This window comes from Larus michahellis, chromosome 15, assembly GCF_964199755.1.
Source record: "Larus michahellis chromosome 15, bLarMic1.1, whole genome shotgun sequence".
NCBI classification, from domain to species: domain Eukaryota; kingdom Metazoa; phylum Chordata; class Aves; order Charadriiformes; family Laridae; genus Larus; species Larus michahellis.
Genome location: NC_133910.1, coordinates 10,900,684 through 10,927,197, shown reverse-complemented (window position 1 = coordinate 10,927,197; position 26,514 = coordinate 10,900,684). Strand labels below are relative to the sequence as shown.

At 46.8% G+C, this 26,514-nt stretch overlaps 3 protein-coding genes across 3 annotated transcripts; 2 read left to right on the top strand and 1 right to left on the bottom strand.

Annotated features, from left to right (window-relative positions):
• Positions 1-1,840: 1,840 nt before the first annotated feature.
• On the top strand, positions 1,841-4,350 carry B3GALT9 (beta-1,3-galactosyltransferase 9). The gene is given in 4 exon segments (XM_074608389.1): positions 1,841-2,341; positions 2,469-2,507; positions 2,509-2,667; positions 3,108-4,350. Coding segments are annotated over 4 exon segments (1,800 nt in total). The 3' UTR covers positions 4,209-4,350.
• An 812-nt stretch (positions 4,351-5,162) lies between these two features.
• Positions 5,163-14,094, bottom strand: PSMD5 (proteasome 26S subunit, non-ATPase 5). The gene is made up of 10 exons (XM_074608658.1): positions 13,792-14,094; positions 13,426-13,570; positions 12,623-12,736; positions 12,033-12,161; positions 11,169-11,278; positions 10,564-10,706; positions 9,901-10,092; positions 8,965-9,074; positions 8,154-8,294; positions 5,163-7,654 (listed from the first exon to the last, which is right to left on the bottom strand). Exons 1-10 carry the CDS (start codon positions 13,983-13,985, stop codon positions 7,397-7,399), a joined length of 1,536 nt encoding a protein of 511 aa, XP_074464759.1. The 5' UTR covers positions 13,986-14,094; the 3' UTR covers positions 5,163-7,396.
• A 2,219-nt stretch (positions 14,095-16,313) lies between these two features.
• On the top strand, positions 16,314-26,055 carry LOC141751578 (protein CutA homolog). The gene is made up of 6 exons (XM_074608648.1): positions 16,314-16,474; positions 18,975-19,123; positions 22,743-22,802; positions 24,045-24,090; positions 24,434-24,483; positions 25,054-26,055. The coding sequence occupies exons 1-6, from the start codon at positions 16,394-16,396 to the stop codon at positions 25,154-25,156; spliced, it is 489 nt and encodes a 162-aa protein (XP_074464749.1). The 5' UTR covers positions 16,314-16,393; the 3' UTR covers positions 25,157-26,055.
• Positions 26,056-26,514: the final 459 nt, after the last annotated feature.

Here is a 26,514-nt window from a genome sequence, read left to right as displayed (position 1 = left end):
CTGAATTCACCCTTCTTCTGGAAGCTCTTGGATCTCACTGGGAGTGAGGTTTTCCCAGAACATGCTTGACTTCACCCATCTGAAAAGTGAGACAAGGGCACGCATAAGCAGCTGTGCAGTACCTTTGCCTGGAGCCTGGGTTTCAAAGGATGGAGGGATCACCCCCAGGCAAAGTCCCCGAAGCCAAGGGGTTTGTGTCACTCCAGATCAGTTATTTTACCCTTCAGCAGTCATTTCTTGTCTGTTCCTCCTCAGCCTTCCCCCGCGGGACTCAGCCAGGCTCTTCAGATAAACAAAACCCCGTGTCCCGACTGCGGTTGTATAGTGTTAAACTTATATACGTGATATCGGCGACTGTTTGAAGTTCCTGCTGCCACCACAAAGCCGTGCTAAAGAAATGACTTCAGAAGTGCTGCAAGCACCACGCTGTGCGTAATTGCGACAGGGATGATACACATGTGGGTTTTATTATTATTCTAAAAACGCACAATTGGGAAAGCCAATATTTTTAATGGAAGTGGTTTCAAATGCTAGTATTTATTTGCTTATTAAATGGTTTAGCTGGAGACGGAGCATCTTCAAAGGAAGAATTTTTTTCCCAGATTGGGTGTCTGAGGCTATAGTGCTATATTATTATACATGAAAAATATTTCTGTATTTGCTTTTTATTTCAGAGAACACATTTAACTGACATTTCCCATGCTGACAGCTCGCCAAGCTTCAAAGCACAACTTCAGCAAGGGTTTATAATGACTGCGGGGCTGGTCCCAATGAAGCTGTAGCCCAGCTGACACACAAGCTCTGTGAAAGGCGTTTTTCCCAATTTTGGAGAGCCTAAAGCCGAGGTCTGCACTGGGACACACACGCTGTGTGTGTTTGGGTTGTCTTTCAGAGGGGCGTGATGCACTTCCCAGCTGTGACCACATTGTGGGGACCTGGTTTCTTCTGTTAATTCTAGCTGCTCCCTGTATCAACGCAGATTTCCCAATACACACGGCAAAGACCTCCCCCCACTGCCGCAGACCCAGGGGCAGGCACTGGGAGAGCCAAGGGGCTCAGCCAGAGCTGAGGGATTAGCCCTTGGTCACCCCAAGCCAGAAATCAAAGCTCTTCTCCATCTCCTTGGGACATTTGGCTGACGCAGAGTCCCCAGAGGATGCTTCAGGGAGGATCGCAATGGTCAGAGCATCACACCCTTGACAAGGCACACAGCCACGGCAAAACACAGCGACGCTGCCTTCTCCTTGCACCCTTTCACCCGGGGATGCCGTATCAGAGATCCACCCTTAACTATGAGAAATCTTTTCAAAACAAACAAAAAAAATAAAATCACGCTCTCTCTGCTCTCACATGGAGGCTGGAGTTCCCACACTTGTGTTGATGAAGGCTGACACCTCCCACCCCAATTTGCCCACCTCCTCCACCTGCTCTCCCCCGGGGGCTGCTGGGGACCCGCAACCCCTCTCTCCCCCCTCGGTGCTCCACAGGCCCCAAGGCTTGCGGACCTGCTGCCAAAGCCAACTCTCACCCCTGCTGACACCTCCATCCTGTTTGTGGTGTCTTTGGCACTCCCCCCTCCAGCACTTCCAGTCCCCTGCGGCTCCCCAGCCCCAGCGCAGCCGCCGCTCAGCCAACATTAACACGCGGAGGATCCGGCGCAGCCGAGGCCATGCCGAAGGGGTGTCCAGGGGTAGATCATCACGGCTCTTCACCAGGACATGCAACCACTCCAAAATCATAAATCCATACAGTCATTTGAAACCACGGAATGACGTTGTGCTGCCAGAAAGCAGAGGACCATCAACTCAGGTCGTTAGTGTTCATATCCCCGCTTCCGTAAATGGATGCTGGAGGGGCAGGAGGTGGGGAGACAGACCAAAACATCCCCAGCCTCCTGGCCATGGGCCCTCCAGCTGAGCACCATCAGCTCCCCCTGCAAAGCCCCTTAGTTGTGTCTTGCTCCCAGGTGCCCATCAAAAACACACCTGGTACTAAACAGTGTCCTGCGCTTACCTGGCTGCAGAAGCCATGGAGGGAGCCAAGCGAGGTGCCTGGCCCGGAGCAGGGCCCCAGCACAGGGAAAGCCTCTCCGTACCCCTCTCCCTGCTCAGCCCCACGCACTGGAGACAGCCTGGCCCAGCGCTGCCCACCGCCTTCGCGCATCCTCCGCGTCCACGGCGACCCCACACAAGGCAAACCCACCAAGTTCAGGCACCAAACGTCCATCTGGGGAGATGCGGAGTGCTCAGCACAGGGGTCAACTGCCCTGCACAGGAGAAACACCACCAAAATGACACGGCTGTCAAAACCACACTGGCAGACGCAGCACAGCTTCACAAAGGTCCCCGAGGACCCCTTTTATCAAAACTCTAGCAGTTGCTTCACTTCTTTCTCAGAGACCCACCCCCAAGTGTCAGAAATTAATAAAGGGAAAGGCTACAGTTTTGTTTGCTCTGTGTTTTACGCAGCTGCAACACGATCATCCCCTGGGATCATCTTTCCTCCCCGCAGGCAGGTGAGGTGGAAGCCATCGCCTCTGGGTACTGGGCAGTAACTGGATCCCGCAGACCCAGATACGGCCGCTGCCCCGTAAGCCTCTGCGGAGGAGGAACTGCCTCCCACATTAACCCAGACCCTGCTGCAGGGACAACTCCCACCGCCATGCAGGTGAGTGCTCGAGGCTGGCGAACACCTTTCCCTCTGGCTTCTTACCCTGACAGCTTTCATACGGCGTTGTCAGGCCAAGCACCAAAGGCTCTCCTTTGAGGACACATATTAACATTACAGGTCCTCATTAGCATCTCAGGCCTTCGGTAACAGCTTAAAAACAGTCAGAAAATATTAATAGCGAGTTATTCCTCCTTATTTCCATGCATGGAAAGGAGCCTTCTAAACTACAGCGTGGTAATGTCCTCAGCTTGGGATCTCGCTGTGCCACAGGGAGTAGGGTTGCTTAAGTTTCTAGCAGGAAAAGAGCCTTACACTAATAATACAAAGACCGCGGTCTAAAAGTCATGATTGTTTTCCATGAACGTATTATAAAATGAAGGAAAGCCTTTCTGTTCTAGTAGCAAGAGAATTCAGTGTCTGTGTCTTCTCTTCTCCAGCTGACACCCTGCAGGCTCCGGACTCACCAGTGGTGCTTCATCCTCTTTAATGTCTTGCTTTTCCACATGCTGCTTTTTGGAGCAGATTTACTGGAGGAATACTTCCTGCGGTCATTACCTCTTTCTTACACCGATGCAAAGACTCTTGAAATCAGGGAGAGGGCCAGGAAGCTGGACATGGATCCTCTAAAGGCCAATCTCTCTTACACCGTCAGCAGCGCAGCAACATGCTCTGATCAAGAGATATTTTTACTCGTTCTTGTCTGCAGTAGCCCAGAAAACAGGACAAGGCGCAACGTGATCAGGCAGACATGGGGCAACGTGACAGAGGCCAGCGGTTATGCTGTCCTTACTCTGTTTGCTTTAGGAAAGGCGGCGTCAGTAACCACCCAGCTGGAGATCAATGAAGAGTCTCAAAAGCACAGAGACATTATCGAAGGCAGTTTCATCGATTCTCCCGAGACGCAGACACAGAAGATGGTGATGAGCGTGGAGTGGACGGTGACTTTCTGTCCCCATGCAAGGTATATTCTTAAAGCAGATGAAGGCCTGTTTGTCAGTATTCCAAGTCTGGTTGGGCACTTGCTTAGCTTAACGCAGCTAGAGGACATTTACATGGGGAGGGTCGTTCATCAAGTAGCGCCTGACAGAGACCCCAGAAGCCCTGGGTTTGTTCCCATCCATCAATACGCAGAAGAGTTTTACCCAGATTACTGCGAAGGGAGCGCTTTTGTCATGTCCCAGGACGTCGCTCGCAAGGTCTACGTGGCCGCCAAGGAGGTGGCAGTCTCGGTGCCCCCCGACATCTTTGTTGGAATCTGTGCTAAAAGAGCTGGCATCACTCCCATCCACAGCTCTCGGTTCTCCGGGGAAAAGCACATCAGCTACAATCGATGCTGCTATAAATTCATTTTCACCTCTTCCAACATGAAAGAGGACGAGTTATTTAAAGACTGGAAGGAAACAAGCAATGGCAAAGATTGCTCCTTACTGGAAACTTACTACGGTCTGGTGTCCTGCAAGGTTTTGACCTATATTGATAAGTTCAAGCAGTTTAACTTAGATAGAATTAAAAATGAGGTTCTTCATTTTGCCGATTAACATTTGTGGAGAAAGCCTGAATTTTCTATTACCAGCTCTTTTATCCTGTTAACATTCAGTAATAACAATCTCCTCTCAAAGTTAGTTCTCTTCAACAGCAAACGAATCCTCAATGCTGTAGAGTGTGACAGCAGCACAACTGGATGTACTCAGCTACTAAAGTACCTACAAGTGCATGCAAGTTTAAAAAAAAAAAAAAAAAAGAGAGTATTCCAAGAGACTTTGTCTGTATCCAGTGTTTTCCACACTTTTGAAGTCCTCTACCTTATGCCAAAACTCCCACATTTTTCATCTGAGCAAGGCATCACCTATTTCCAAAGTATTTTGGAACAAAGCGGAATCTTTCCGTCCACAAAAGGGAGCTGCTTCTGAGCAGCCTGTTTTACAGTACCAGTGAAACCAGGGAGCAGCTTAGAGTGGGAACAGCCATTGAACCATCGCAGGAATCGCTTCAGTAAACAGACCAGGGAGATTCTAGGCAAGAAATCCAACTTACCTGTTAAAGAATCTTGTATTTCTGTCAGTCACGATATCAGAGAAACACTAACACAAGCACCTCAACGCCACAACATGCTGGAGAACCGCATCAGCAGCCCACTCAGAACAAACTCACCAGCACACTGCTAACACCAGCCTTATTCACAAGGTAAAAACTCCCCAAATTGGTAACCAGCCACAGAACACAAGCCCAGCTGTGCCTACACCCTCTGGATTAACTCAACCACATCAGCTCCTCCAGCAGCAGGAAGACGAGCCAGACAGATTGGTTCTACAGCTGTGATGGACACACACGGGCACCTTCAAGGCCCCACTACTGCTCCCACTGTGATGGAAGGAATCACAGGTGTGCTCCGAAGGATCCACACTTCTTAAGTACCAAGTTAACCAGGGTCAAATGATGAGATTTGGGGTTGGGAGTTTGGGTTTTGTTTTCTTTTTTTTTTTTTTAAACCAAGTTCATCAAGTTTAGTGTGTTACCTCAACTCTCATTCTCCGCTATTCCATTTCTGTCTTATTCTCAATTATCTCCTACTTTCCAGGGGAAAGGACTGACACACCACACTTAAATTTTTCCTTTGCATACAAGATACACCATCAGCAACATGTAAACCATACAGCAATACACAGGATGGGTAGGGAACTACATGTGAATAACAAGTAAGCGTGTGATCAATTCATCAGAATGTTGAGCTCAAAGCTCAACAAAATAAAGAATATGTGCATATATAAAAAAATCTCCTTGTTTGGCATCTGTGTATTCCAAAATATTGTATTTGGCAAACGTACCATGCAAAGCAGATGCTAAAGACTTAGCACAAAGAATGGCCTTCAAAAGCAACAGCTGAAAACACACATGGAAGAGGCTCATGAATTGCAGAAAAGGTTTATATATTGATTTCTTTTACTGAGATTTTAGTATATGGCTCATACAGAGCTACCAGCACACAAAGCCACCTAAAACAACAAAGCTGAACTGTCCAATATGGGTGCAAACTCTGGACTTCTATACTCTTTTAATTTCCTTTTTAGTGCTTTTATGTTTTTTCTGGATGTGGGATTCATGAAGCTTCCATGCTCTTTCCGGTCACAAATGAGACACTGTGTACTGCATTTCTCACTAGCAGGTGTTTATTATGCACATCTAGGGTGAAAGCGTCAGCAGCAGTATAACGTTGGACGACAACTTTTGTACATATTAGATCATAAGCAGCAAGGCAGATCACCTGCATTCCGACAGCTTATTAAACACGAAGGGATCTTCCCCAACCACCCGGCTCCTCTGAGCCCACTTTGACTCCTGGCCAGCAATTTTTGGCAGGCAATACCATCACCTCTGCTGCAGCTCAATGCTATGAGCAAGAGGAGAGTTACTGCACAACTATATCATCCCACTCCCCTTCGCAGAGTGGGGGCACAGAGCAAGTACTCTCCATAAAGGTATTCCTGACTTGACACGCTACTAAAGTAAGCCCAGAAGTAGTAATTCTATGGTTTTATTATGCTCCCCCCAGCCATTCCTCAGATTTGTTTCTTATGTCCTCAACAAAAATAGTATAAACCTTTTGTATAAAGTACATTGTGGTCTCTGTTTGTGGACAAAGACACATCACTAGAGCGTCCAGCTAGTCTCGCATCTCATCCACTGAGATACTGACCATCTTCAAAAGAAGATTACAACTTTGTAAGGTACTACATTTCCACACTCCTAACTCAGTTCATGCCCTTAAACATGAAAGCTTTGTGTTCTTACCCTTTTTATTCTAATTCAGGCAACTAAAATTACACATTTTTTTAAATAACACTTAAAATTAAAAAATGGATTTCTGTTAAAAAATAGTGTAAACAATTTAAGATTTGGTTCTGAAGTAGACTTGTAGTGCTATAGCTCATGCTCCTTTTGAGCAAGTAAACTGAGCTGTCACACAATGTCGCAGTCAACGAGGGAGACAGAGTTCCCAATTTGGTTTTACACACTACAGCGTGCATTTCTTTGTTTTTAAAAGGGCTAAAAGCTTTTTTTTCATCCTCAGCATAAAATGTAAACAATATTTAGGATTATTTATTCAAGCAAGATTCACATCCAGCAAGTGGAAAATAGAAGAGAATCCAGTTCGTACTCCCTCCTGTGGACAGAATGTTACTACCTTATTCTTACCAACAGGGTTTCTGACAGAATATAACTGGCTAAGAGAGTTATGTGAGTGCCAAATTTGGCAGATACAAAAAAAAAAAATTAAAAAAAGAGAAACTATGGCAGCATCTGAGGTTACAAACCTCAAGGTGTTTTGGTGTTTGTTTTTTTGTTGTTGTTTTTTTTCTTTTTAATTGAACTGTGATCTACTGAGAAAATACTACAGGAACTCCAAACCCAAGAACAGTTTAACTAAACACTGATTAATTTCTGCAAAATAAGAGACAGTCAGCAGCTGACAGAGTGCTTACCTTGGTTACTTGTCTCACGACAGTACAGAGAACTTCTGCCATGACATTCTATGGGAAATTATGCTGTGCCCTAGAGGTTTTGATTCGCTCTCATCACCCTCATTTTAAATAGAGTCGAAGTGCTTCACATTCCTTTAAAGAGACAATCTCAAAAGACTCCAGCGTGGAGAGTCTTTACACCTTATATCTTAACACCTATTTCAGTAACATGGTTTGCAAGAAGGGGAACCAAGACATCAGTGACATTATTCTGCTCCTTCCACAGCTGTAGTGGAAACTGCCTTAACATAATAAGGGCCTTCACGCAAGTAAGCCCTAAGCCTCAAGTAATACTGATTTCCAAAGATTTCCGCGATTGTTTTGGAGTTTACAAGGGCCTTAACAAGTTCATATTTGGCATCCTTCGAAGCTTTGTCAGGCTCCACAGATCTGTCAACAACGTACTCCACAAACCCTGGAGTGTCAAGCATCAACTTCTGGGCCCACGGTTGATTTGCAATAGCCTAAACATAAAGACAAGAGAGGGGAGCGGGTGAAACACCTCATTTTAATAACCCCAAAACCAGTTACACAGTAGGCTGTTACGCAAACAGCCAAGGAATAGAAAAAATGAAATGGGATATTCATTCCACACGGTAGTTACACAACCACCACTCAAATCAAGCAGCAGGGTTTAATACTGGAAAACAAGTACAGTTCAGTGCTTATCTTTAAAGTTTTAAGTGAATTATCACAGCAGTGCTTCTGATATCAAAGCAGCCACCTAAGCAGAGCTGTTGCCTTTCCCCCCCCGCCCCCAATTTGTAAGAAAATAAGCATTACAGACATGACATGTCTCCTGCGTTACTCAAATGGTGGATGCAAGTGGGGCATAACGAAAAAGGCCTTATTTCTGACCACTTCAGGGCTTCAACAAGAAGTCTGTGGCATTCACTTCAAAAAATCTGGGACTGAATGGCAAGACAATTCGCTACTTGATCTTTAAGAACAAGAAGCACTTACAGTAAACACCCGTAAAGCCCCACAGTGGAGATCAGGGAATGGCTGAGTACTGATGCTCCTGAAGAGCTCCAACGGCTGGCTAGACAAGGATGTGAACCATGATTCAGTCATTCTCAAAAGGTCTTCTGTCTGCTGCTCTGGCTACATGCATCAGAGAAAGGTGCAAAAAACAAAAGTTTGATTAGGATTATGCAAAGCTTTCAAGTTTTGAGTATACGTTCAACGGTTAAGGAAGTCATCTGAAACACACCACCAGGAGATTAAACTGAAGTAGTTTAAATTTTTAACTTATGTTCATGAATGAAGAAGTGGCCTTCTATATTTCATTTAGCTTGAAGGACAGATTTAAATAAATTGATTTTGATACACGAGATAAGTGCTGTGCTGGAGTGCAGTCCTGCAAGACAAATGAAAATGGCTTACTTGCTCATTTAGAGCTACACTATTAAAACCAGATGACTGGATCTAAAGAACACACACAGGGATGACAGCAGTTTGCCACTATCTCTTTAAAGTACAAGAATATTAAACTGCTCACTCCCATTCCCTTGCCAATCATCTCTGGACTTCGTGTTTTATGAACAGATTTCAGAACACCTGGCTTCTTACAAAGAAATTCAAACTTTAAGCAAACAAATAAATCAGGGAATCTCAAAACAGTAAAATTAATGATTCTGAATACTAGAAAGCTACCACTTCTACCTAAGCTAGAGGCTGCAAAAGGTCTTCACACAATAATTTAATTCTTGTAGATTAAAAAAAAAAAAAAAGAAAAAGAGAAAAGAGACAACAATCCAAACCACAAACTTACAGGCAAGTAAAGAAGAGATGAAATTGCATCCAAGCATCGAAGTCGTAACTCTGTGGGGGCATTCTTTGCTTGGTGCCCTATTCTGTTTAACAGACTTTGAAATCTACTTCCTTTGAAAATAAAAACAAATTGCTTTTAATTAATTCAGACAGACCTCTACAGGAGTACAGAGTTACCCATCAGTCACATTATACCACATTAACTGCTAGAAAGAGAGTGTTGTACATTAAACCTGAGAAAGGCAGCTTCTTGATCTACTATAAGAAAAACAGTGTAAGACTCTTTGCTTCACATGGATCCAAGATAAATTTCTACGTGAATTCTCCAGACTATCCAAACATTTCCAAAAAGGAAGTTATGTATCACAGATAACTGAGTTATCTTGGGAAGCGTGGATCCTACTACACTTGTAATTAGAAGTCTTCAATGCCATTCTGCAACACTCCGATAGCTATCTGCAATACAAATTTTCCACTTAAAAAAACCCCGAAGTTTGGACTAGCAGCAAGAAGCGTAGCACCTACTTTGAATCCTCTGAATAGTTTTATAAGACAAGAAACAATGCAGTCTTTACAGAAAGCATCATTATGTGGTAGTTCATGTTTTTCTAACGCTGGTAGGGAGGTCATGACATCAGTAGAAACAGAAGAATCTGAAGTACAACTACTGATTACTAGTGATGCAGCTCACTAGAAAAGAATAGTTTGAATCACACTTGTGATACCAGAATTCTACCTGCCAGGTATTTCACACGGCCATGCTTGGCAAGATGGTTAAAAAACACCTTATCTGCTATAGCACAGCTATTCAGACACCCTTGATTATCAGATAAATAAATATATTTTTCAATTCCTTTCTGTACTACACCAAACCAATTCACTCCTGTATATTATGACATACTGAGAAAGTTTTATTAAAGAAAAAAAAAATACTAACTAGTTTTCTGTAAAACCTGTTTGCCTTCCACATTTGATCCCAGGATTCCTAGCGTGTCCACGGCCACTCCAATCATGGTTGGATCATGACTTTCTGCCATTTCAAAGACTTTTTCCATAAAGACAGGGTATCGTTCACAGATCTGCTGTGGACTGTCTACAACAGCCAGATTTCCAAAAAATTTAACAAAACCTGAGAGAACAAGACAAAAAAAAAGCATTCAGAGTGGAAAACCAGTAACTTTAGCAATGTCAAAATTAAATAAGATAACTAACATAAGATTGTTTCACTGCTAAACTAGTGATATTAAATCTGAATACTGTTTGTGAAAGGCATCAGAATAAGGACAGAACTAAGGAACCAGTCAGTATTTTGGGATTTACTTAATTAATGAAGTAACAGCTGTCTTCTTGAATTCATAAAAAAAAACCTCAGGAGACTACAGTAACACAAACTTCAAACCTTTAGTACAGTCTCGCCAGATTTTACCTGTACTACCACTGTTAATGAGTAATATTATTCATGTATTAGACTGTCCTTTTTGTGCACATCATGTTCTAATATTCAAAAATTCACATGAGCTTTCAAAACAGAGGCTTAAGTCCTCTCAATTTAACTCATTAATAAAAGCAAACACCAGAAACAAGAAACGCATGATGTAACCTGGTAAATAAAAGCCTGAGAAAGGATCAGACTCCGCACCAACAATGATGTTCGAAATTTTATCGATAATTCCTTGTTGAGCAAGGTACTGACGCCCATGTGGTGTATGGGCCAGTGAGGTCACCATCTCTATACATGTAGCTCTGTAACAGACAGACAGTTATTTTAGCCTATTTCAGATGGGTTTTCAAGTACTCAGTGATTAAGAAAAAAACAGGTTTTGCTACCCTTAGGACAAAAACCAACCAAACAAAAAAAAAAACAAAACCCAAAATACCTCAACTGTCCAACACCCCTCCAAGCTCACTCAGCTATCTTATTTTAGGTGTACAGCTGGAAAGAGTTCTAAAGTGTTTACATTGCAGCCCAGCATTACAATTATCACAGCATACTGGGGAAACTTCAACCTGGTTTTCAAATTTAAGTATACAGTATTTTACACTCAAGGCTGTTTAAGAGTAGGCAGATAAAAGCGTTTTCCTGAAAAGGGTTTGACAAGAAACACACACAAACGTGTTTAAAGACTGTTATTTTAAGACCGAACATCAGAGTTTTAACAAAGAGGGGAAAGGGAAATCTCGCTGGCAAACTCACTGCCAACATACCTGACCAGCACATCATCTCCAGTCAGCTCTCCAATTAACTCTGATATTAACCCACTGTTTGCACAGTAATTCAGCGAATCTGCCGACACCGAAGAAATCTCAACAATTAACTAAAAAGCAGAAGAAAAAGTGTTGGTTTATGAAAATATTATAATGTTAACAATCCACAGGAATGGCCAAATACATCTTATAATGCTGAATAACCCAATATAGATTAAATATAGAACTTTATGAAGTTTTCATAATTAACCTAAATGTTTGCTTGAAACAAGTTCATAAGTAGTTCCAAGTTTACAGCACATGCATTTGATTTCTACACACAGTCAACTTTTCTTCAGAGGATCATCACTACTATCCCCATTAAGCTCTAAAATGGCTAAATTGTTTTATTTCTCCTTTGCCATACATATCTAGACTGACGCGCTTGGCAGCTCTCTCCTGATCTCTTTCCCCTTCCACAAGTTTCAATAGCACTTCACATCCAAATGTTGAGAGACTTCAGCAGCTATTTGACTTTTAATTTCAAGGGAGCAAACACTTTATTGTATCTTTAGTAACTCTGTGTAGCCCTTCCAATGCCTTAGGGACGATGAGTTAGAAAATAAAAGATGTAAACAATACTTCGCACCTTTGTACCATAAACTAAGAACATATGACATTGAGGACCAACACTGCTGTACTCTTCCTGCTCCTTTCTTGTCTTGACAAAATACAGACAGGAAGAAGAGTTTGTAATGCAGGGATGAATACTAATAATAATTTAATAATGATTTAGCCACAAAATGCAGATTGTAATTCAGAACTACAGTCCAAGAGAAATGCAGTATCACGTCATCCAAATGCTAACACTGATCGCATTCCTACCTCATACACTCTGTATCGAACAATATCATTTGTTGCCATGACATTTTTCAAGTCACTCAACAAATTGCTCACAAATAAAGCCTCTAAGCCATCTTGCGTCTGTGCTATTCTTGAGAGAGATTTGATGGCCTGGAAATAAAAACAGCAACGCATTGTAAGAAAAACATAAAGAGAAGAAAATCCAAGACAATCTGACTTAATTTCACTGTTCTTTACTGACATATTAATCATGTTACACATCTAAAATCCTAATTGCTAGTCACTTTTCAATAAGAATTACTGTATCACTGACAAGAGCTAGTTACAGTTACTGTGATCCAAGTCTCTGCCATTAAATTCAGATCTATGAGTTCACTTTGGCATCAACAGCTACTGGAAGATAACAGTTCTAAGTAAATTTTCTATCACATCTAAGTAATTTCTAGGCTTAGGGCACCTACATGGTTATAACACCTTTCAAGCAACTCTTTTTGAGGAAAAAAGAAGAGCAAAGAAGAGCAGAGGCTGTCATCACAGACACAGTAGAAAAGGTATTTTCTGCAGCGTCTACATCACCTTGTAGAGGAAGAAAAAACCAAAGCAATGCTTACCTCTTTAGCCACCGCTATTTTCTCTCCACCAATGCAATTTATTATCTGCCGTAATAGTTCAGGACTATTGAGAATTTCTGTAACAGCATCTGAATTTTCAACAATCCTCCCAACCTAAAGACATCATTAAAATAATTGTAAATAACTATAGAAAATAACATTAAAACAAACTTTTTCTACTATAAGGACATTCAGGCACTGGAACAGCTACCTAGACAGACAGAATCACCATTTTCGCAGATACTCAAAATTCAACTGGACAATACCCTGCATAGCCTGCCGCAAGGTTACCCTGCTTTTAGCTGGGGGCTGGACCTGAAACCTCTAGAAGTCCATTCAAAACTACAATGTTTGACAATTCTATTCTTCTAAATTAACGCAACAAGTGTCAAGCTACTACAGCCTATTCCTCTTCAATGTTTCTACAATATTGTTCAAAGTATCCTGAATATCAAAATGTTGCTGCACTTGATCCTTATGGCACCTGCTGTCAGCACTGGCTTTTAAACCTTTATCCAGAACACATGACCGAAGATTCATTTACAATTTACTTCTGTCAAGACATAGTTTTATACATTATGTTTAACAGACATGTCATAAAGCATTATATACCAACACATTGCACAGCATTTATCCAAAATTGCATGGCTCTTCTTGGAAGAGGAGCACAATTCCTGTACATAGCACTTAATGTAGTGCTTTTGTCACAAGTTAGGACATGAAACAACAGTAACAGATTAGGACTAACCCAGCCTGGCTCAAGACAGAGCTCTGTCCCCCTCTCCTGGGGCAAAACCCTGTACCTGAGATATGGTGAGGATTTTCACGGAGTCATCAGGGTGGAAAAGCCCTTTCTGAAGCTCTTCTCTGAGGTTCTGGATCACGTAGACCGGGTCCAGGGCCTGCAGGAGCCTCTCCAGGATGGAAACACAGGCAGACACCTGCTCCCTGGGCGGGACAGAGACAAACCCAAGCCCTTCAGGAGAGGGACGCCACTGGGTGCTCCCAGATCCCCAGCTCTACCAGCCCCCACCCCAAAGGAGGGCAGGGAAGGAGGTGGGGTAGCAGCAGGAGTCACCATGCTCCGGGGAAAAGGGAGAGGGGATGCGGCATTGCCGGGTCAGGCCCGCAGAGCCGGGTCAGGCCCGCAGAGCCGAGACGCCGCTCACCGGTCATTGACGCTGAGGAGGGCGAAGAGCGCTCCCAGGTGGTCGTCGCTGAGGCGGGCGCGGAGGGCTGCGGGCGGCACGGCCTGCACGGCGAGCCGCAAGGCCCGCAGCTCCTCCAGCGGCACCTCCCGCCTGGCCGCCCGCTCCAACAGCTCCACCACCGCCTCCGCCATCTTGGCGCCGCCGGAAAGCATCGCGAGAGCTCAGTACCCCTAGCAACCGCCGCGCCGTCGCTAGGGGTCCCTTTCACGTCCGCCCCGCCGTAAAGAAAATGGCGGTCGCGCCCCGCCCCCTCTTGGTTCCGCCCTCCTCTCGCTCTGATTGGACAGACGGGCCAGGGGCGGGGCTAGGGTCCGCGGGGGCGGGGGCGGGGCCGCGGCTGAGGGGAGGGCGGGGGGACTGCGGGGCGCGGCGCTGTTGGGGGAAACGGGGGAAGATTGGGTTCGTGTGGAGGCGGGAATGGAAACCGGCTCAACCGGGAGAGCCAGCCGCCGTCCTGATGCGCACCCCGAGCGAGCCTCGGCAGCAGCGCTCCGTGAGGTCCAGAGAACAGACCCCTCCAGGGCCAAATAAGCGGGAGGCCCGGTGGGCCTGTCATACTTGCAAAATGGGACGTGGAAGTTCGGCCTGGAGAGCCTGAGGTGGCAGAGCTGCTCCCCGGGGCAGGTCCCGCTGTCTGGGAGGGGCCTACAGTGCCGGGACCCCCATGTGCTGCCTCTTGTCCCTGCTGATGGCCGTGGGGACAGCTCGGCCGCTTCACGGTGGGGCACGCTCCAAGGAAACACAGGGTTTGCTTCAGGCCAGCAGAGCAAAATGTCATTTTTTCATCCCATGAACAACAGGGGAAACAATTCAGTGTAGCTAATAACACAGCTGTTACGGTACTGCAGGGCTCTGGGGTGTTTCACGCCTCCCTGAGGCCTCCAAGCAGGCAGCGCGTCTTTGGCTTCTTCCAGTGCCTGCCCACCCAGACGGTGCAGGGAGGTGCAGCCTTCCAGCCCTCGGCTAAACCCAGCCTCAGGCTGCTGCACCAGAATGCTGTACTCTGCGGGCTGACAATAAATATATAGTGTTTAGCCTGGGGAAAAGGAGACTGAGGGGAGACCTTATCACACTCTACAACTACCTGAAAGGAGGTTGTAGCAAGGGGCCATTGATCTCTTCTCCCACAAAGAGGAACCGGCCTCAAGTTGACCCAGGGAAGGCTTAGATTGAGTACAAGGAAAAATTTCTTCACCCAAAGGGTTGTCAAGCATTGGAACAGGCTGCCCGGGGAAGCGGTAGAGTCACTATCCCTGGAAAGTATCTAAAAGACAGGTAGATGTGGCACTTAGGGACATGGTTTAGTGGTGGCCGTAGCAGTGCTATGTTAACCGGTGGACCTGGTGATCTTAAAGGTCTTTTCCAACCTAAACAATTCTATTATTCTATATTTTCCTAATAGCTTATGAGAACTGACAGTAATGTAATAAAATTACAGTGTGAGGCAGAATGGAGCTCTCTGTTCCTTTGCGCTGGAGTGCTTACGGGAGCATTTTTAGGCCCAAACACCCCAACAGGACTTACCAGCTTTCTAGGAGTTTTGATCCAAAGAGTACAGAGCCCAAATAATAGTAAGTCTGAGAAAAGAACTATTTTATGGATGGGAAAATGGAAGCAAAAGTGCCAAAGGGTATCAGCAAGTGTCTCAGAGCACTTGTCCTCCCGGTGCTTACACTGGAGGGAGAGATTTCTCCAGCAGACAGTGGTGCAGCCGGTGTTGGTAAGCACACCGATGCTGCTGGCAGGATTTCTTTGTCCGTGCTTTTGGCCGTGCCCGGGCATCTGCCCACCCCAGCTCTGCAGGAGGAGGCTGCAGGCAGGCAGAGATGGATGCTGGGGCTGGGGGTGGCAGGGAAGGGGCTGGGGGGAAGCAGTGCTGTCCCTAAATAGGGGTTCTTCACCCCCTGTGCGAGAGCCAGCCGACACGCTGAGTCGAGATCTTTGTTTTTATTTCAATTGTGCAGAATCAGGTGCCAGGCGTTTAACAACAGCCAGCACATCGCATGTTTCCAACCGCCCAATATTTAGAACGAGAAAATACAGCTGATTGGTTAATAATGATTCATTCACCACTCCTAACTATACATATGCATCTAAGCTCATGTTTAAACATTAGGGAGGTTACCTGATTAGCATGCTTATTATTCACAAAGAGGTGAGTGATTTAGCGTTATAATTACACAAGGTTAGTTTGGGATATACTTTTGGCTCGACTTTCTTGTCTCGTGTCTAAGTCAGCAACTGCAAAAGCACATTGTTCTGTTTCACATCCCATTCAAGGTTAGGTATTTTCTGCGATGTCCCAACCGAAACTTCTTGATAAAATTTTAACTTTTCTTTCTACATCAGCAGGAGTGCCGTGGGGACGCCGCGCTGGCCCACGGGCCCATCCTCATCCCCATGCTGGGGCAGACAGCCGGACACCAGCCCGCAGGCAGCTGGGGAGGAAGAGGAGGAGGAGTTAGTGCTCGTTGTGGGCAGCCTTCCCAGGCAGCCTTCCCAGCTTGGGCAGAGCAGGTGGAGGGACGGAGGGGACGCAGGCTCTCGCCCGGCCGAGGAGATGGAGTGGCTGAGCCAGCGTTGCCCGCTGCTGCCTGCTGCCCAGGGCTGCCCCCGGCCGGGCCGTGGCACCTTGCTGCTGGTAAGTGGGAGCCCTCTGGCGCTGCCAGGGCTGGCTGCCTTCTTGGGATGGGGGGACGTGGGTGACCTGCTGGGGACTGCGCTGGGTGCCAACCCAGGCAACCGTGGAAATGCCTCTGTCTATACTTTCATAAGGGAACCTCTGCAAAATAAATAAAAAGGAAGAAAAAGATGCAGGAGGAATGTACTCTCTGTCTCTGCAGAGCAAAGCAAATTTCTTAGGAGTTTTTTTCCACTTCTGCTGAGGAAGCTCACAGCCTACTCAAAATTGCCACGAGTTGTGTTTGGGGTGTTTGTTTTGGGCTTTTTTTTGTTTTGTTCAGAACCTCATCAAAACTAGGCAAAAAGTCCTAACGTGGTCATTTTAAACCCTAAAGCTGTTTTTAGACAGAAACAAATCTTGCAGAAATCTTATTCTCTCTAAACTCAGCTATCATTTTGCTGGTCAGTGCTTTTCAGTGAAATACTTGAAATCTCACAGCAGATTTTTAAATGTTGTTCACTTTAACATTTTGGCAGTCATGAGTTTATTCTGTTTATCAGGTGGGAATCCTGAAGTTTCACTCCTTCACTTTTGTACCATCCCTTGGCAAGTACAATTCTTCTGAAAAAAAAAGGAGGCTTTTATCTTTCTTTTAAAAAAAAAGGGGGGAGGGGACCCTAAAAAAACAAGAGAGTGGTCACTCTGTACTAATATTCAATCACAAATGTTCATAGGGATTTCCTCATCACATGCACATACATCTTCCAAGAAGATTAATGATTGCTGTGCTGAACAGTTTGGATTTTTTTTTCCTGAGCAGGCAGCATGATTACATTCTAATCTGGAAAAGTATATACACCAGCATATCTCTGTTTGGCTTGTAACTATCTGGGTAGCTTCTGGGATTTGTTGCATAATATTTGCTAAATGGCTTAGTGGAAAAAAAGAGCACAAAAGAAGCTCTAAAAATTATGATGAGAAACCTTGTGATAACAAAGAATATTTCCTCAAATGGATCGGAAAAGAGGACACAACCAATATAGCACATCAGTCATTTTCCAAACAGAAAGAAGCTCCTGTCTTTGTGGTGACAAGAATTTTTAATTCAATTTAATTCAATTCAACAAGAATTTTTTTTTTAAAAAAAAACCCCAAACCTCTGACATTGGCCCTGTAATGGGAGGTTTTTCAGAGGACAAAGTAGGGTGGAAATAAGGAACAAAAGAAATATATTCTTAGTCTTATAAGCATTTTTTTATCACTGTGGTTGAATAAGAGCCAGATGCTGTTTATTTCTAAAACAAGACAAAAGACAAAGAGAAGAGCAGCTGTGCAGAGAGAGCAAGCGCTGCAGCCCCGGGTACGGGCACCATCCTTCGCCTATTACTCAGCACGCCAAATTAACCTTGCTATTCCAGCAATGTCCCTGCTGAGATAATTATGTATTTTTATGTGACTGTGTTTATGGCATGTGAGTACAAAGAGCAGCTAAGGGTCTTGCCAGGAATAGCGTCTAATGTACAGCAAAACCAACTTGTTGCCTCTGCACTGCCAGTCCATGGAGAGGGTGTTATTGTTTTCTGCAGCCTCGCAGGACAGACAGCCCTACAGACCTGGGCTGTGTCCATTAGGATTTCTGTGCCCGAAAGGATACGATGTCACTGTCCTATTAGTATCAGATAATTAAGATGAAATGAACTTAAAACCTGCATCTGAGTCTTATCCCCCCTTGCCTGCCATGTGAGTCTGTATCGTAGCCTGGGGGGCTGCACAACATCTGTCAGCATAAGAGAATAATTGTCCCGGGCTGGCAGGGCAGGACAAAAGCTCTCCAGGTCCCAGCACAGTCTGTATTACCCCAGGCTTCCCAGGGCTCCACTCCTGCATCAGGCTCCAGCCCAAATCTGTTTCCCATGGTCAGATCCCTTCCCCTACCTGACCTGCTGCTCTCCTCCTTTCCACATCAGTGGGGAGGCAGAGGGTCCTTCCCCACTATTTCCCAGAGGGGTGGACATGCCTCACCTGGGCACACAGCCAAAGGATGGCTGGGAGATGTGTCCTCAGAGGGAAAGAAGATCCGCTTGGTGTGGCAGTTCCCTTCTCGCCCCTTTTTGCAATAGAAATGTATTTTAACAGAGGCAGCCAGTGACTTACCTCCTTATTCTTCTTCGGCAAACCAGCCCTGGCTGCTGAGGCCATGTGGTGGGGTCTGTAATCCCCGTTAGTCTGGGGTGGGAGCTCCTGCAGCAGAGGTCTGGGCACCTCTGAGCTGATACAGCCTCAAAAACTGACCCTTTCCTGCCCCGAGCACTTGGCACAGTACTAGATTGGCCACATTGGAGGGGACTGAATCTCCCTAGGAGCATGTTTTCACTGAAATTACAACGAGTGTTACTGTAATGTTGAAAGAAAGAAAGAAGACTGGAGACTTCCCTTGAGCCACAGATAATGTAAATGCTTAGTTTTACAAAATGCAGTATTTCACCCAACATCATCACTCATATATTTTGCATTTTAGGTGGTGACCCTGTCTTTGCTGATGTACCCAGTGCTGAGGAGTCTCGCTCTTCAGCTGCACTCTGCCATCACCGGCAGCTACGTCTCCGGGACCCACTCCATTGCCTTCATCAACTGTCTCAACGAGCAGATTGCCAAGGATATTGCAAGGTACAGAGACACAGCCCCTGCTTGTCTGCTTGAATTGCTCAAAAGCAGCTTCTTGTTCACGAAAACCTTTCCTTGTCCCTCGAGAGGATCTGTACTTCTCTGTACTTTGCACTTCTATCCTAACGGTGCTCCTTTTCTCTTACACTCTCTCTGTACCACACATCCACTTACCGAGAGCTGTGCTTTCTAAAAGGCTGGCAATTGCCTCTGAAGTCAATGCCACAGTAACATCAAGCCAATTCTCAATTTATTCCCCTGCCTTTCATTTTCAAGGCCCATTTTAAAGCCATGGCCCTAAATCTCTGGGTCCTCAGATGGATTAAGCCCCAGGCCCATGTTCTCTGATCTGCCACAGTCTTTCTTCTTCTCTAGAACAACAGAGAGAGCAAATGCCAGGAGAGGTGTTTATAGAGAGGGACAAAGCAGAGTACACTGCCATGAAAATAAATAAAAGCGGTCCACGGCAAACACAGAACAGGCACTTGGGGGATACCACCGGGGAGCCTGCACCCTTCCCACCAGACAAACTTCAGGGAAAGAGGGCTTTACCTTGATTTTTTTTTCCTCTTTTAATGTATGAAATACTTTGTGTGATATTTTGCATGCAGAGGATTTTTTTCACATATCCGTCAGTCCCTGACTCAATAGATGGTTTGTTCAAAGTACTGAAACCGTGTTGACTGGGGAAATGTTTATGATGGACCATTAAGTTTCCTGCAACACCTCTTACACTCTTTTCCCTGCTGCTTGCCAAAAACTCTCCGTCTTCTGTAACGTGTTCCTGAACAGTCTTTCAAGAACTGACAGGCTACTGAAAGGGATCTTGTGTCACCTTAAATACTGCAACTGTATTAAGAAATTCAAATAGAATAATATCTGTACCACTTGATGTCTTCTGAAAAAAGGAGTAACTGTACATGGCCGGTGAAAAGAGCCTCAGTTTTTGAAAATGCTTCATTTTAACAGCTTTGAAAGTGTTTTCCACTCTTTGTTCCTTATCTTGCAGGGAAGGGAGAGGAAATAAATCACTCCCCATTGCTGAGATATATGTACTCTGATTGCATTTTTGCTGGTGGAGTAATTATTCCTTTGTTTCAGAATTTGGATGAATAAGCCGTGGTTGTAGAGATGACACAGGGCTTCTACACGTATTTTCCCACCCACCGTTTTCCTGGTGCTCTCGTGTTTATTCTTCCTTTACGTTGCTCAGTGGAGCACTCACTTTGACGGATCAGACTGCAAGGAAATTTTCTGCTGGTTTTAAGGAAGAGGAGTTCAGGGCAGATTAGCTGCATGTAGAATTCAGCATCTGGCTTGTTCATTGCATCACTTCTAACCCAGCTTATCTGGATTACTATTAACTTAAAAACACACAGAAGAAACCCCAAGTCGACACAGGAGATCTAGTCTCTCCCCTGTGCCTGCTGTGAGAAGTTGACCCCTTTGGGCTGGATGGTATTGCCAATTGCACCTCATATAACTTACCTAACACGCGAGCGGCCTGTCAGCCTCCAGTTCTGCCTTAGATTTCTGCATATCATTTTCTTTGCTTTTCTGCTTATTAATATTTCATCTGTCTCAATTCAGATCCTATTGTGAGGCAAGGACAAAGAAACACACATTAAGTACCCAACCCAAAGATATCATGTATTATGCAGACGTTTTTCCACAGATCACGTTCAACTTCTTATAATGTTTCCCGTTCCCATGGTGGCCGCTTGTTTTCTCTCAGCTTGCCAGAACAAAGTTCAGGATCTCAGTTAGGATCACAGTTTGGGACAGAGCAGAAGCAATTAGAAGGTACTCACCCAAATCAAAAGGTTCCTGCGATAAAGCAACTTGGAAGTTGCAGGCAGCAAAACCAAAATGATTTGTGCCATGTGTTTGACATGATAAACACAGCGGGGATATCTCCGCTCATGCTGCTGCAGTTTGTTGGTCTACAGATTAACTCAAGATGCTCTACAAGCGTTAAATGCCTAGAACTGGCTACACATGGTGAGAGTAAAGAACTCAGAGCCTCCTTGGATGGCTGTCTTCTCAGGCCATGGTCCCTCAGAGTCATGAGCAGAGAGAAGTCCATCTTCATTGCCTTGCTGTGCTTAAACATTAAACTGGATCTTGCGAGTTAACTGGGTCCATGCACTGGTTCTCCAGTGCACTGCTGGAGTGACAAGACGTTGTAGGATCGTTGGGAAGGGCTGCTTTCCTCACAGTGCCCAAGCTGCTCTGGATTCCTCCCTGCCCTGCACGAGGACAGATTTGCCTTGCACTCATAGTCGCAAGGTATAAACCTCTACAAACAGAGAAAGCAGGGCTGATAACGAAGATGTGCAGAGGAGCTTATGGACATTCAAACAAGAGCACATCTTTCCTTATGGGTCAGAGGCCAGATCACAAGGCATGATGCAGTTGCACATTAGCGCCTTGGCCGGGGTATCTTCAGGTCGCTGCCGTGGGGGAGGCACCTCTTGTGCTCCTTCTGCTCGTCTTCGGAGTCACACCGGCCAGTTTGTTTTGTAATCGCCTCCGGTCTGTACCATACCCTGGATGCAAGGATGATAAATTTTTAACTTGCTCTAAGCTAAAAAGCATTCTCAAGAGCATTTTGGAGTGGAGTGGTAGTCAATCAGAATGGTTTTAATTTTTTAGCTCACTAAGGGTTAATTTTTGCAAGTTGTTGAATCAACCTTTCCAGCATCTAATAACTCCTGCCTTCTCTGCAATTCAAGGTCAGCTAGAAGTTAAACATTTGCGTTGCCAAAGCACTTGGTACAAAATAGAGCCTGGTGATGCCAGTGTTAAAGAAATCCGAAGGTAAAATCACCAGCACAGCTGCCGGCAAGAGGGACAGGGCTGCCATTTCCATGAGAAGGGCCCAGACATTGCTGTGGTCAGAAAACACAACATTTGACCTAGTTCTTCTAAAAATCCACCCTGAGATTGTTTCGATACTCTTTAATCACTTAAATATCACTTCTGCTGGCAGACCCAGACCAAGCCGCTCTGCAATAACAAATCAGCCCACAACTGAAGGAGGCAGCCAGAGGGAAGGAATTTATTTGGGCTTCAGATTTCTAGGACGTTTTGGGTAGAAAAACCTTGATGTTGTTAATTTAACAAGATTCACATTTAGTCTGCTGTGTGAGGAAGAGGCACGGTTTGACAGCATAAATACAGGACCGGGAGACAAACCCCTTGGTGTCTGTCGCAGCCCCGGTTCTCACAGCCCCGTGGCTCAGCCCCTGCCCTCGTGTCCCTGCAGCGAGATGGGCAACGGGGCTGACACTGGGCAGAGTCCTTGTACCATGTGAGGCGCAGGTCCCATGTGCTGCTCTGGGACAGGAGCAACACCAAACCTTCCTGCTTGGTGGGGGTGGACAGTGAGGACAGTCCCAGAGCTGTGCCAGGAGGACCTGAGCTGAAGCAGCTCCAGCTGGAGGTCACCTTTTTCTCTGCTTTCTGAGGGTAATGATTAACCCCAATTCCCCCATCTCCAATGTCAAAGCCGGTGCTGGTAGTCAGGGGCAGCACGAGGGAATGTCCCTGTGGATGGGGGCAAGCGCTGAGCCGCAGCAAGCTGGGGACAGGCACTAACTCCCCCTCCTGTCTCACCCAGGGCCATCATGGATAAGAAGCTGGCTGCCTACGTGAACATCCTGCCAAAGAGCTCGGCCTTGTAAGTTGGGCTGAATATTCCCCAACAGAGGAGGCAAACCCAGGCTCCCAGAGTGGGGAAGGAGGAGATGGACACCCCACGGCCCCGGGGGGAGGAGGCAGTTTCCAGAAGGCTGCTGGGTCTGTTTGTTGTTGCAGATGGTAGAGATGATCCTGACCCGTGCAAAGTGCGCTAAGCTCATTAAGGAGTGCAGATGCTCTGACTGCCGGTGGGGACCATTTATTTATTGGTTACTTAGCTACACGGAGATCAAGCAAAGAGCAAGGTGATTTATGATCCTGAGGACATGATGCCTGCTTTTAGAGGATGTAAAAAGAAGCCAAGATAGGGACCAGAAAAGGCCTTTACAATATTAAGCAGCACTTTCAGGAAGGAAGAACAGTATCTTTGACCTTGAAATATGACCAGCCCTGCTGTGCAGGTATCCTCAGCCATCTACGTGAAGGAATTGCACTTTTTAGAGAGGTTACAGAACAAATCCCCAGAACAACTGTTTGCTCTCAAGAGCACCTGGCCTGGCCCCACATCACAGCCTCCCTTGCAGGAGGGGCTCCTTCATCCCAGCACAGCCCCCCCAGCTCTCCCATAGTCCAGCTGAGGCTGCTGAGACAGGGCAAACCCAGTAATACCCATTTTCCCCTTATACTTGGCCCCCTGTGAGCCACAACGCCCGAAACCGAGTTGCTCATGCACAGCCCTGCCCGCTCCAGCTGGTTTCCCCTCCATGCCTCGCTCAGGAGACACCGCAACGCTTACAAATGCCTCCTGGCACAGGAACCCAGCGCACAGATGAAATCACGATGGCCTTCTGTCAACATAAATGTTTTGAAAGGTCATATCTGACTCATGAGAAGTACATCTCCTCTCCTGCAGGGGAAAAGAGGAGGAAAAAATCATGATGCTGCCATGCTCAGCTTCCCAGCTGCAGCCATGCCGCGGTCCCTGCAGACACCAACCCCCAGGCACTGCTTGGAGCAGGGCCACCACCACAGAGCCCCCCAGACACCCCATTCCCAGCCCCTTTGCTCTGCCATCCCCCCTGGGCAGCTCTCTCCAGCCTGGCACAGCCAAGGAGGCTCTGGTGTGTAAATCCAGGGTGCTCAATCACATGCACAGCAGACTTTGGGGGCCGGTGATGCTTCTTGTAAAGGAATGGCCACGTGCAGAAAGCATCAAGCAGGGGAAGCACCATGTCTGCACACAGGGCCATATTTGCTGATGCTTCTTTTCTTTTAAATCTAGGTATTTCTGGAAAGGGGAACTGGAAGAATCCACTGAAATACTACTGGTAAGTGACAATTCCCCACGTCCTGAAAATCCCCATCCCAGACAGCCCCAGCCAAAAGGGGCTGCAGGGTGGTTTGGGGAGGATAGCACCAACCTGCCCGAGATTGGGACAGTATCCAGGGACCCTGAGCACCCACCTGCAGGCATGGCAGTGATGGCTGAGGGTGGGAGTCTGACTCTTCCCCTCATCCTGCCACCACAGGGGGCATTCCATAGGAAAGGGCCCAGGAAGGGCTGCCAGGCACCAGCCATGCTGGATGGGCGCAGTAGAACTGTGAATACAGGATTGCTCCATCCCCTTTACTGCTCTCCTGGCTTTTGTTTTGTTTTTTCACTCTCCGCAGATAGTGAAAACAAGAACATCCAAAATAGGCGAATTGTCCAACTACGTCAGGTGAGGCTCTGGCTCCATGGGAGCACTGGGTTTCCTATCCAAGGTACGCTGCCATCTCCTGCTCAGGCTTTGGGAGTTAAATTCCTTGAGCCACTTCCTACCCAGGGAGAGCTTAAGTGCTCCTGATGTACCTTATGAGCCACAAAAACCAGAGATGGTATCAGCAAAAAAAAAAAAAGTGTCGGTGGGAATACCAACTGTTGGGCTTCAGCGGCCCCTCCGTACTGGGTACAAGGAGGGATTGTCCTTCTCCTAACACAGATTATTCCCTGGCTGCCTCCTGGCAGGATTTCCTGTGTTTCCCAAGCACCGTGTGGTGAGTGCAGCCAGCTTTGGGGCAGGGCCCCTGGCGGTCAGCTGCTGGCTGTGGTAAACCCCAAACTCAAGCAAAATTCTCACATGGCAGAAAGACGATGCGGGTGCTTTGAAGTCATTGGAGAGCGTGGGGCAGGGCTGGCGCGCACGGCTGGGAGCAGAGACCTCTGCTTCCTGCGCTTGCGAGCGGGAGCGGGTGTGTTCTGCCACAGGACTGTTGGTGACACTGTTCCTCTGTGTCTGTTTCCACTTTAGATCCATCCACCCCTTTGAAATTCCTGAAATCATCAGCCTGCCTATTGACCAAGGAAACCCTCTCTACCTCAAATGGATAGAGGAAAATGTCCCACGGGACTAACTGAAAAGTGCAGAAAGCACCTCACTTTTGGGGAGACCAGGTGAAACATGCTGGGCCACAGTGGTCTGCCCGTGCGGGCAGGAGTTACGCACACGCGGGGAGGCAGCCGATGTCTTCACGGGTTTGCTATAACACAGAAGCTTGGGATTGGGAATTTCATTTGCGCTTGAAACATCCCCTCCTTGGGGATACTTGCCCTCGAAGGGCTACATGCACCAAGGGCTGTTGCAGCATTGCAGATGAGGGTACACAGAGATGCTCATGTCAGAACACTGCAGCACGTGGCAGCTGTCTCAGGCCCCCAGGAGCAAGTGCCAGCTGGTAGCCATGGCCTGGCAGCCCCCGGCAGCCCCTCCAGTGCCATGCATCCCCACAGCCAGCGCCTGAACCCCTGCGTGCCCCCCCTGCTCCCCCGCAGTGGCTGTTGCAGCATCCTGCCCTGCTCTGCCTCCTGCTTCCCCAGCCCCGAGGCAGCAGGATGTGGCTGGGCACCCCACGATGCATCAGCTCACGCCCTCTCCTGCTGTCATGCAACGTGCTGATTCGAGACTTACAAAATCCAAGGAAACAGCAAACTTGAACAGGCGCTACAAGCATTTACCAGGAGCCATAAGCAGCGCACGCACTGACCCTGACCAGTCTGCCGAGCTGGGAAGAGCTGGGCAACATCCACTGCCAGTTACGGGAAATCAAGTGCCGGCAGGACCAGGGCATCGCCCGGCTGTATGGCATCACCCCGGCCCTGCACCCCTACCCACGCCTGAACGGTGGCTTTCTACCCAGGCCAAGTTTAACCTTGTAAATAGACGCTCATGTTAATAGTTCAATGGGATATAACTTATGGAACAATATTGAGTTATTTATGTGACTGGGAAGGGAATAAACAGGAGCGTTTCTTACCTGGGCAGGCTCACGTGTTGTGGCAGTTGCTGGGGCAGAGTCCGCAGTGAGCTGCGCAGGAGGAAGGGCCTGTTGTGGCCCTTTCAAGCTCTGAGAGTAGGAAACTTCAGTGCTAAGTCCAAAGAAAGAGGGTACCAGCTATGCACCTTGTCTGGCAAAACGGAACAAAAGCAGGTGAAGCGGGCACCAGTGCCCCCAGGTGAGGTCTGCACCGCACCCAAAGCTGAGCTTTGTTCAGTCCCCTCAGGGCTACGTTGTGCAACGGGCAAGTTTTAGGCTAAGATTAAGTGGATGGGGCCATTTGGGACCTCACCAGTCGGTAGGACTGTGAGTGAGGGCAGCCCCTCTCTACAAAACCCATCGTTGCAAGGGGTGTCCCTGTCCCCTGCTTGCCCCTTCACATCCTTCTGCTGTTCTCGTGCTTCGGGGCAGCATCTCTCCGGCTGAAGGCACGTCAC

Coding starts and splice junctions, on each gene's coding strand:
- LOC141751578 (XM_074608648.1), top strand. CDS start 16,394: ATGGAGTGGCTGAGCCAGCGTTGCCCGCTGCTGCCTGCTGCCCAGGGC. Junction 22,803..24,044: donor CTGCCAAAGAGCTCGGCCTT/GTAAGTTGGGCT, acceptor TTTTAAATCTAG/GTATTTCTGGAAAGGGGAAC. Junction 24,484..25,053: donor GAATTGTCCAACTACGTCAG/GTGAGGCTCTGG, acceptor TTTCCACTTTAG/ATCCATCCACCCCTTTGAAA.
- PSMD5 (XM_074608658.1), bottom strand. CDS start 13,985: ATGCTTTCCGGCGGCGCCAAGATGGCGGAGGCGGTGGTGGAGCTGTTG. Junction 12,162..12,622: donor AAATAGCGGTGGCTAAAGAG/GTAAGCATTGCT, acceptor TTTTATTTCCAG/GCCATCAAATCTCTCTCAAG. Junction 8,295..8,964: donor CATCTCTTCTTTACTTGCCT/GTAAGTTTGTGG, acceptor TGATGCATGTAG/CCAGAGCAGCAGACAGAAGA.